Source organism: Nematostella vectensis, chromosome 2, assembly GCF_932526225.1.
Source record: "Nematostella vectensis chromosome 2, jaNemVect1.1, whole genome shotgun sequence".
Taxonomy (NCBI): domain Eukaryota; kingdom Metazoa; phylum Cnidaria; class Anthozoa; order Actiniaria; family Edwardsiidae; genus Nematostella; species Nematostella vectensis.
This window is the reverse complement of record NC_064035.1, coordinates 20,053,316-20,063,762: the sequence shown is the minus strand read 5'-3', so window position 1 is coordinate 20,063,762 and position 10,447 is coordinate 20,053,316. Positions and strand designations below refer to the sequence as shown.

Here is a 10,447-nt window from a genome sequence, read left to right as displayed (position 1 = left end):
AAAAACACCATTGTGGTTTCTTGCATGTAGTGTAAGGGATGCGTGTAGTGTAAGGGATGATGAGATCGATTTCATAGTCTAGACCGTCACTTCCTGTATTCTTCTGGTTGATTGACATTTGATAGTCCAAGTGGGCATGTTGATAGGATAAAAAACTTCATAAATAAACAAAGTTTGACTGTGTTTACAACATTGGCGACGAGCAATTATAAGGAACCTATGGCAGCATAAACAGATTCAGGTGCCAACGTAAGCGAGAGGCGACGTCGAGAGCTACCCGAGGTCCCAAATCGTAAATATTTATCACAAATCGTGTAGAAGTTCTTGTCAAGAATCATATAATGACATACCTCAATTTTATTATAACATATACTTGGTGCCTATACAAGTATCGCGAAATCCCTGAACTGCTCAGACGTTAGAAATACCACTTTTTCTGAATAAATACACATCACAGAGCAATGAGAGTTTATTGTGACCTTTCTTCTAGGATATAAGACAATAAAAGGTGATCAACCGTAAAATATTCGAGCTAGGTAATAAGATGCCACCCGATTACTTATTTTACAAATATCAACCGAGTAAGTTTACAATTCTCATGACTAGGTGCCTCACCTATGTACTTTGCTCCTTCATTCCCTATATTCATCAAAGATTTCCACATGAGTAAGTTTACAATTCTCATGTGCAAGTGCCTCACCTAAGTACTTTGCTCCTTCTTCTCCTATATGGTTATCACCCATGTTCAACGTAGTAAGTTTACAATTCTCATGTCTAAGTGCCTCACATATGTACTTTGCTCCTTCATCTCCTATATTATTAAAGCTGATGTTCAAATGAGTAAGTTTACAATTCTCATGTGCAAGTGCCTCACATATGTACTTTGCTTCTTCATCTCCTATATAATTAAAGCTGATGTCCAACTGAGTAAGTTTACAATTCTCATGTCCAAGTGCCTCACCTATGTACTTTGCTCCTTCTTCTCCTATATTATTATCGCTGATGTCCAACTTAGTAAGTTTACGATTCTCATGTCCAAGTGCCTCACCTATGTACTTTGCTCCTTCTTCTCCTATATTATTTAAGCTGATGTCCAACTGAGTAAGTTTACAATTCTCATGTCCAAGTGCCTCACCTATGTACTTTGCTCCTTCTTCTCCTATATTATTATCGCTGATGTCCAACTTAGTAAGTTTACAATTCTCATGTCCAAGTGCCTCACATATGTACTTTGCTTCTTCATCTCCTATGTTGTTGGATGTGAGGTCCAATTGAGTAAGTTTACAATTCTCATGTCTAAGTGCCTCACCTATGTACTTTGCCTCTTTATCTCCTATGCTGTTGAATGTGAGGTCCAATTTAGTAAGTTTATTGCCAAAATTCTGCAACAATGTTAGAACTTCCTTACAGCCAAACAAACCAATATCATTATGGGTTATTAATAGTGTATTGAGGTTAGGTGCATGCTTCAATACATTCACAACAGCAGACATGTCAGCGGGTCCAAGTCCACATTTGGAAAAGTCAACTATATTTAAGTCCATTCCTTCAAGTTTACCCTGCAGCAATGCTTTAGCCTCCATCTCACTAGCTGATTCATATAAGCAGTGGCACACATCCACAGCAAGTGTTGTGTCTTCTGCAACTGGCCACTCCTTTTGATCAGTCACCCTTTCTGGAAGGAGTCTGCATGTGACTTCATGGGTATTGGAAAGCCCTGCCACAAACCTTGTGACTATTTGCCATGCACCGTCATTGATATGGTTCTCAACAAAGCTCTTTAAATCTTCTTCCAAATTTGTGTCTGTCACATGTTTAGCTGCTAGAAACTCCTGCAGTGTCAGGTGAATAAAGCAAAAGTATTGTTTAGGGGGCTCCACCAGTGAATTTGAAGGTATTTCAGGTAAACTGTGAAGCAGCCCACAATCTAATAATGCATCATCTATCTTAACAGACTCGAATATCAACTTCCCATCTCTAATTCCTTCAAATGCTAGCTCTCCAAGCCTCTTGAACACCTTTTCATTTTCAGGTTTCAGGTCTTCAAAGGGTTTGTACATGTAAGTTCTAAGGTCACATTTTGAACATCCATACGCTTTTCTGTTGTGATTTCGCTTGTGGAAGAATATTTTCACAAAAATACTGTAAATCTCTGTAATCTTTACAGGCAGCAAATGATCACAACTATGAAGAAGACAATGACAAATAATAAAGCAGTTTACTGGAATGTAGCAGAGGGAAAGTAGATTTGCATTCTGTTGTATGTGTTCCCATATCTTTGGTCGGCTCTCGGAAAATTTGGTGACATAGTCTTTGACTTGTTCAAATGAGAATCCAAGAATCTCAACAGTTCTATTCAAACAGTCTTCAGGAAGTTCCCTCAGACATTCAACAGCAGTTGGACGTGTTGTTGTTATAACTGTTGCTTCGCATAGGAGTTTTCTAGACCATATCTTACGAAAAAGTATATGTGGGGCCATTTTCCCATCTGTGCTTCTTAAGTCCAAATCTTCACTTTGAGAAATATTTGATCTAGATGAAAATTCATCAACACCATCTAAACACAAAATGAGCTTGCTAGGGTTTGCAGTAATGTAGTTTAAAATGTAGCTTATCTCATTATCATCAAGTCCTTGTGTTGTAGTAGAAAGAGTCAAAAGGTCCCTGATATTGATGTCAGAAGTAGAGGAAACATTCCGAAAAGCAATAGACAAAGCTACCTCATCACTGGACTCGCTTTCAGCCCACAATCGCAGGAGCCTGGTGCACATTATTGTCTTCCCAATGCCAGGTCGGCCAACAACAAGCACATTTTTGTGTTCAGCATCGATTATATCTGCTATCTGTTTTAGCTCACGAGTGTCCTTACCACGTTTTGGTGGGTACACTTTCAATTGTTCAGATCTTTCATGGGGGAAGTCCATTGTTGCTCTGTTCTCATGGATTGTGACATTCACATAAATCTTATCTGTTTCCAGGTCGTGTGGCTGACGGCCTTCCCCAGGATTAGAACGAAATGGTGTTCTGAGATCAGCAAGTCTCTTTGTGTGTTCCAAGAAGTTTGTTTTCATTTTGCTGATGATATTCGATAATTTAAGTTGTTGCTTATTGGACCCTCCTAAGAAATTTTGATAAAATTGCAAATCATTGAAACAAGCTCTCCTTCTTTTAACCGTGTATAACACCCACAGAAATTCTACGAAGGCAACGAAAGCAAAAACTCCATTTACCACCAATAACCCCATTACCCAATGATTTTTCTTACTCGCCGCCTGATTATAGCAATCATACGTTATGTTGGCGATAACGACAGCAGTGGAATTCCTTTGCCGTTTGATAGATCTGCATTCAAAGTTCGACGGGAAGCCATGAGGGTAAAAATACCCAGTTTGTGACACCATAAATATTATTCCCAATAGAATTCTTGCGGTGAGTTGACCAATGTAGGACCAAACTAATTTGGTTTTCTTCTCTGGCTGGGATGGCTGAAGTGGCTGGAGTTCGGCATCATTTGTTTCGTGGTTTTTAATCCTCTCGACTCTCCTCTTTGTAAAACACGAGTAAATCACAAACACAAGGAGGATAACGAAAAAGTTGATCAGTACAAACACGAATATAGGGATGATTTTCGTGTAGTCCTTTTCGTAATTTCCAAAGCATTGTTTAGTAATCCAAGCATTATCTTTCACTGATTCTGTCTTGCATTTGAAATCCGCGCGGGATTCGTTCTCATAAAAATCCGAAGTGGGGCCGATAAACACGACAAATACTACAAACCATGCAAAACCCGCAACATAGCTGTACCAAGTCAGAGTTTCTGGTTCCAATAAGTGAAGACACTGCTCCATTTTTTGGCTGCACTTGAGTTTAATGTTGGATTGCGTTGGGAAATATCTCAGGGGCGTAGACGGAGCTCGCGCCCACGACGACTTCTTTAATTCCAGCGGATGATCAAGAATTAATGAGACCACAGGCCTCCCACCTTTTCCATTGATGTTTACTGTGTACTAGAAATGAAATAGGGGGCATCTTAAAATTTGATAGAGTAAAATATACTAGCAAAGTAAAGTAAATGCTCGGATCGATGGCAAATACAACATGAGAGATTTAAGCAGCCTAGTCCCAGGCGCTCTTATCGGGTTTCCTGTGGATGGTAAGAGTTACGACGTCACGAAACCGCGGCAGAACGACTGCGCATGCGCGAGACAAGAGTCATTCAAAATGGCGGACGAAACACGAGTTTCCCAAAGCTGTTACAATAAACACAAACGTTTGGCTCAAAATGGACTCAACGGGAGCAAAAAATTACACATACACCAAGAAAATGTACTCGTGTTAAGGTTCCAGGAAGATTTTTTGCTGGATCGAGGGTAAAATCCTCAAGTTTGACGGCGTTTGTGGGATTTGCTGGCACGCGAAACTCAAAAGTTCTACTGCTGCCGTGAAAACGAGACAAATGTCAGGGAGCAAACATCAAATTTGGGCGAGATTAGTTTCTTTATATTCCTGAGGAAATCTTCCAAGTCAGCCTTGGGACTCATTCCGATCATCGCTCCAAAGTTATGACCGTGTGCATAGTGTAGATGGCTATCTAGAACATAGATCTTTGAATCGCGTCCGACGAGAGATATTGTCATTCCATTAGCTATGACTATTGCTGCTAGGTTCTGTTCGCGATCAAGCCTTTGCAGATAAAATGCAAGTGAACTTTGTAAAACCTGTGGATTACCTGATGTAATTAACAGATCGAGGGTGTCTTCAAGAGAAACAGTCCCAATTACTGAATCTAGATGTGGTTTTGCCTTAACAACACTAAAGAATGGAGACCCGCAACCATTCGTCACAGTGTCATATATGCTGTTGCCACGAACAATTGCAGATAACATCATTGAAAGCCAATGAGGGTTTATGGGAGGACCACGGCTGAGCTGTATACTGGTTCGGTTTGCAGAAGTGATATATGAATGGGCCAAAATTAGTGAGATAAAAGTAAATGCATTAGATCCATTTCTTCCAAGTAGAGTTGACTGAGATATGTAAGGAGGAAAGAACCAAAATGTAGATGAACCAACTGGATGAGTGGTAACTTGGATGTTAATTGCCTGTGAAGGTGCAGCCTGGTGATTAGGAACATTGTGTCTCAGTTGTGGTTGTGCAACAACAAATGAATTTAACTCGCTGTCAATGTGGGATTCCCATTGTGCAGAGTCATAGTATTCAGGGTCACAATTTCTTTTGACATTAATGCTGTCATTCTCATCATTACTACCAGGTTCTTGATTGCTTTGTGGGATTCTAGTAGATTTTGCTGTTGGTTTCAACAAGCTTTCATTAAATGTTGAACAGATTTCTGCAATTTTTTCAGCAAGGTGAGGGGAACAGATTGGACACTGGTCTCCAGCTTCTTCTAAACAAAAATTGTGAAATGTGTGAAAACAGTTAAGGCGATTGACATTGGTTGTTGATAATTGCGTGCAGTTTTTGTAGTCACAGATTAATTTAGGATCAGGTATTGTGGAAGGGTCTTCTTTTACAAATGAGTAGCCAAGGGGCATTGCTTTTGAAGTAATGGTGGTGTCAAAGGTAGGAAGAAAAAATTTCATGTCTCCTTTAGGCTGCCCTCTTGCATTTGTTTCTTGTGGAACCTTAAATGTAAAAAAATAGACACAATTGTTAGTCATGAAAAAGAAAATAAGTTGAGGCTATGATCAAGTGCTCGACTAATCATTATTATTACTTCCCTGCATAAAAAAACATTGTTCAGGCACTGCACTGCACCAAGGTAATAAAAAACTACTTATGGATGGATGGATGTCTACTATACCTGCTTTGCTTTTCCCAGATTTTGCCCAACTTGCTTGATGATTTTCAGTAATGCATCAGCAGCTGTACCAGTCACCAAACTTAGGTCATTTTCAGAATAACCTCTACTGTATGGTGTTGTTAAATAGTTATGAAAGAGCTGTTCTGTCTTTGATGCAGCAAATGACAGGGCTTTGTCCCTAATTTGACTAGCACTGTCATAATTTGAAATGAAGCTGCGTAGCACACTATGCCAGATTTCAACTTTTCTGTTATTAGAGCCATCCATTTCTTTTTAAGTTCATGGTACTGTGAAAAATGTTGTTTGTGAAAAGAAAAGTCACTAAGCATCAAGAGTGTTGATCTGTCATAATGATGCCTTTTTCCAGATTATAAACAGTAGAGATAACTTTAACATCATTGTTATATATGATTCCATGTCTCCAGACCTGAATGTAACAGGATAGTGGAAGAATGATATGGGAACCACCTCATCTAAAAGAAACAGAATGGAAGCATACTCTATGTACTTGCAGAGCTTGAATTTTAGGAGAACTTTATCACGTAATTTGCCCCATGCCAGAAAAACAGCAGTTATTACCAGGCTGACGCGAAAAGGCTTTGGCTTGTTGGGTAAGTCAGATCCAAATGTCTCTTTGTAAACTTTTTTAAATAAGAAGTCATAAATTGTTACAACATCTTCTTGTAGATTCAGGAAAACATGAAATGGGCCCTGCTCTGGGATGACTGATAGGAAACTGGCATCTGCATTGACTTCTTGAGCAATGAGTTTCTTTTGATAAAACCAAGTTGGCCAGTCCCCGGGTGCTGGTACTACAAATTTTTTCAAGTAATGTTCCAGTTGTGGACAGCACAGGAATATGTGATCAATGGCTGATTTATAGTCCTCCATACTTTTCAAAGATTGCTCAAACTCATCTATTAAATTAGTAGACTCAAGGGTACAGAGCTCATCGTGCGACAACCCAGAATAGACCCTACAAAAAAAGAAAAAAAAATGATAATTTGGCAAATTTAATGTTCCATATTTGCTTTTTTTTATTTTACTCTACTCCTTTTTTTGTAATAGCAGTCACTAAACAAAAGTAAAATTGATATTAATCATTATGTATATGGCTTTCACAAACTAATGTAAGAGGTACATATTTATTGGGTGGGAGGTCCATATAGGGGAATAAAGTATTGTGCCTGGAAAAATATTTAGGAAGTGTCAATATTAAAACATTTTTTAAGAAGAGAAAACAGTATTTTTCTTGTATGGATTGCTGACCTGTAAATAACTACATTCAAATCCATAGAATACCTCAATTCCTTTAGTTGTTGTTGGATGTATTTTGATGAAATGCATTGGTGATTTGTTTCCAAGTACATTCTTGATAACACTGGTCTTCGAAACAACTCTTTTATGTAGTCTAGAACAATTCCTCCTCTGCAAATTTTATTTTCATTCCCTATCTTCACAATCACTCGGCTGTGTCTTGTATCTCTTGTAGGGATAGGAACAGCAGGAATTGAAGGATGGATGTCCAGTAGGCCACTAGCCATGTGCGTAGCTAATGATAGCTTCAGATTTGTTGGTAGTCTAACAGTCAAAATATTATGGAAGTCATCCAACAGTTGTACAATTAGGAATCCTTTCTGAAAATTTTAAAGAAAGTTAAGCATCAGTTATCCCACTGGCTTGTTTAAATTGAAATGGTTCTTGCTTATTCTCAAGTATTGTTTTTATTATTCTCTTATTCACTATTTACTAAAATAAAAATTTGTAACACACTAATCTCACCTCTGTTGCCAGGATAACCTTTCTCATCAGTATGTCTGGATATTTTGTTATTAGTGTTTTCTTGTGAGAATCAATATTTCTAGGACTTGTACTGAAATGAAGTATCCTTCCTGAATTTATTGCTGTCCTAGAAGCACCATGATGTTGTAGGAATAGCCCTTCATCCTTTTGTAGGGTGGAAGTTTTCTGAGACCTGGTAAAATAAATTTGTGTCATTTAAAAAACAACAAAACACTAGTTTTCTGGTGCAGCTTGTATACATTGAATTATAGTATAAAGCATGATATTGAACATACCTAGGCCCAATTATGAAATTGGAGCAGATAGAAAGGGGGAGCTTATTACAAAATTTAGCCTCTAGAGGGTTTTTAGAAAGGAAAGTAATTGGAGGTTAGGGAGGTGGGTCTTAATGGAGCATTTAGGTTACCTGAAATATGCCAGTGTGTGAAGGAGAACAACAGTTCTTTGCTCCTGTACAGCTTGATGTTATTCTGAGAGTCTGGAGTCCTCCCTTGTTTTTTAACTTAAAAGCATTTCAAACAGACCTGGAGAGTGTTTTTGTGTGAATGCTTTCATTGCTGCTGGCTCATATAATGGAGCTTCACTACTGAGGGCATGATGGTATAGAGCCATCTGAAATTGTTGCACTAGTTGGCCCAGTGAATTACCTGTTGATAGCAATTATTGAATAAATTATTCACAGTTTTAGTTGGGCTTGATCCATCACTGGGGTTGAACACTGATCAGCCACATCATTGCTGATCGATAAAGCTATTATAAATATTAGAGCATGCAGATATATTTGATCATACAGCTGTACCTTCATCCAATTCGTCAATTTTTTTGATTGTTGTCTTTATTTGGTCCCATACTTGACTATCCATTAACACGTTGCCATTTGGGGCAATTTTGATGGTACCTAGGGGAGTTTGCAGCTCTTTCCATGTTTCCAGGAGATGAATATCACATATGTCTGCTAGAGCTTTAAGTCTTGAAAACAGCCTTCAAAATTGTTCCTTTGTTTGATCCAGTTGGGATATGGTAGGTGCTGACATAGATATATCTTGCAAAATTTCATGGAGGTGTAGAATAGGGGATCCCGTAAACTGAAATATCTGAAATTTACAAAACAGTCAAAATGGAAAACAAAATAAGAATAAACAAACTATCTAAAATAAATAACAATGATTAGCAAAATGTATCATCTTTTGGGGTGCAGGTTTTCTGTTGTGGGTGGGTCAAATGGGGAGGGGTCATACCTGTTTTCTAAATTATTGTTAAGGGGGAGTCAAAGGTTTCTATTAGATATTAGGGGAGGGTCCAAAGATATTTCTGAAAAATTGCCTTAAATATCCCAGCCCACCCTAGCTCCTCAATAATAAAATGTTTCTTGTTTTATTCATTTCCACATAATCTAAATTAAGGAATTCCTTTCATTCTCTCATAGAAAATTAATAATTTTATATGAATTGGCTTGGTGGAAAAAAACTTGTCAAAAAGCTTATTTGTCAGAATTTTTACAAATTGTAAAAAAAAATATTTCTTTTTCATCAAATGCAAAAATATTGTTTGCACTACTACTTCTCAATAATTGATAAAGTATTTTTTTCCCACAAAAACAAAAAGAAAGGCTAACTGAATTTTATAGATAATTTGTGTGCTTCTTCAGAATGTACAAATAAACAAACCTTTTGTAGTTGTTGTTCTGTGCCGATGGCGGATGTACTACTATTTGCTTTTTCCTAATAAAAAGAACGAAAGAATGTTCAAGCCTTTTCTATGTACTCGTTTTTATATTTTGTTAAACAGATTGAAAATACAGGAAGAAATACATAGCAATTTACAGCGAAGAGGCACTGCAGAGGAGTGGTTGTTTTCCCGAATAAAAATATACACTTACCTCGACTGGTTTTCTACTTGTTTGAGGACGGCTTTCAAATTTCTTATAGGCGAGCAACTTGCACCGGTAACACCACCGAGTACCAGGCTGGTATCCTGCCACTGTTAGCCCAATCTCGTCAAATACCGGATAAAAACGACTTGGAATAGGTTGCTTGTTCAGACGTGAGGGCAGTTGTTTATCGTGCATGGGACATGAGCAGCGCAAGTTGCTTCTTCGTAACGTATCCCAATGTCGCCGGCAAACATGCGAACCTACCGGCAACTTAGCGACACGACTAAGCTCCTCGGAAAGCTGGTAAAGTCGACCAATGCATCCTTTCCCGTTTCTAGTTTTGCAACTCATCATACAGTGTTGTGCAGGGGCGGGCGCCCGGCAATTCCCCCGCTGGAAATAAGAGGCTGCGCGTGCCGCACTACGTTCTGCAGCGGTGTCAGCGGTGTTCAGAACGAACTGACACTCTTGGTAATGACTTATTTTAGCTGTTTCATTGTCAAATTTAGTTTCAGATTTTATACTTAAACTTTTTGTTTGTTGGCGATGATAAATAGAAACACTGCAGCTTTTGTTGTTTTGTTTTTAACTGTAATTGTTTTTCGGAATGCTCAGTTTGTCCTCAATAGCTAGTTGATAATCTTATCCGGGTGTTGTTTTAGCAATGAAGCGTTAGTACTTGAAGCCTTTTAAATGGCAGTCCAGCTTCTTTCAAAGGGAACAACCTTTGGTCTGAAAAAAATAAAACTATTTGATATTTTTTACTCAAAAAGTTTGGATAAGTCTTCTGAAGGGTACACAAATAGTCCAAGTTCTTGATCTGGAAATTTGAACCATTTTGCTTTTGATATAAACCAATGTTTGAGCTTATGATTGTTCTCAAGTCTGGCACATAGCTAGGGGTGCCCACTGTAATGTATTAATACCCATGATGCTTTGCCAATAAA

At 38.2% G+C, this 10,447-nt stretch overlaps 3 protein-coding genes across 4 annotated transcripts; all 3 read right to left on the bottom strand.

Moving 5' to 3' along the window:
- Nucleotides 1–453: 453 nt before the first annotated feature.
- On the bottom strand, nucleotides 454–3,930 carry LOC125560995 (NLR family CARD domain-containing protein 3-like). Its single transcript, XM_048723741.1, has one exon. It carries the CDS (start codon nucleotides 3,846–3,848, stop codon nucleotides 633–635), a length of 3,216 nt encoding a protein of 1,071 aa, XP_048579698.1. The 5' UTR covers nucleotides 3,849–3,930; the 3' UTR covers nucleotides 454–632.
- Nucleotides 3,931–4,316: 386 nt separating this feature from the next.
- LOC125560996 lies at nucleotides 4,317–6,091 on the bottom strand. Its single transcript, XM_048723743.1, has 2 exons — nucleotides 5,825–6,091; nucleotides 4,317–5,645 (listed from the first exon to the last, which is right to left on the bottom strand). Exons 1-2 carry the CDS (start codon nucleotides 6,089–6,091, stop codon nucleotides 4,431–4,433), a joined length of 1,482 nt encoding a protein of 493 aa, XP_048579700.1. The 3' UTR covers nucleotides 4,317–4,430.
- LOC116615565 lies at nucleotides 6,078–9,874 on the bottom strand. Of its 2 annotated transcripts, XM_048723747.1 has the most exons (6): nucleotides 9,295–9,874; nucleotides 8,427–8,721; nucleotides 8,034–8,274; nucleotides 7,607–7,799; nucleotides 7,127–7,461; nucleotides 6,078–6,800 (listed from the first exon to the last, which is right to left on the bottom strand). In XM_048723747.1, exons 4-6 carry the CDS (start codon nucleotides 7,631–7,633, stop codon nucleotides 6,170–6,172), a joined length of 993 nt encoding a protein of 330 aa, XP_048579704.1. In that variant the 5' UTR covers nucleotides 7,634–7,799; nucleotides 8,034–8,274; nucleotides 8,427–8,721; nucleotides 9,295–9,874; the 3' UTR covers nucleotides 6,078–6,169. The 2 variants fall into 2 exon arrangements, with proteins under 2 accessions (XP_048579704.1, XP_048579705.1); XM_048723748.1 differs by lacking the exons at nucleotides 6,078–6,800; nucleotides 7,127–7,461; nucleotides 7,607–7,799; nucleotides 8,034–8,274 and having other exon boundaries at nucleotides 8,462–8,721; nucleotides 9,295–9,348; nucleotides 9,507–9,874.
- Between the last annotated feature and the right edge of the window lie 573 nt (nucleotides 9,875–10,447).

Bases quoted from the DNA above. Each gene is read 5' to 3' on its own strand.
- LOC116615565 (XM_048723747.1), bottom strand. From the start codon at position 7,633: ATGAGAAAGGTTATCCTGGCAACAGAG. The intron at 7,462-7,606 runs GTGAGATTAGTG...TAAAATTTTCAG, and splicing joins AGGTTATCCTGGCAACAGAG to AAAGGATTCCTAATTGTACA. The intron at 6,801-7,126 runs GTATTCTATGGA...CTTTTTTTGTAG, and splicing joins CAACAACTAAAGGAATTGAG to GGTCTATTCTGGGTTGTCGC.
- LOC125560996 (XM_048723743.1), bottom strand. From the start codon at position 6,091: ATGGATGGCTCTAATAACAGAAAAGTTGAAATCTGGCATAGTGTGCTA. The intron at 5,646-5,824 runs GTATAGTAGACA...TTTACATTTAAG, and splicing joins ATCTGGGAAAAGCAAAGCAG to GTTCCACAAGAAACAAATGC.
- LOC125560995 (XM_048723741.1), bottom strand. From the start codon at position 3,848: ATGGAGCAGTGTCTTCACTTATTGGAACCAGAAACTCTGACTTGGTAC.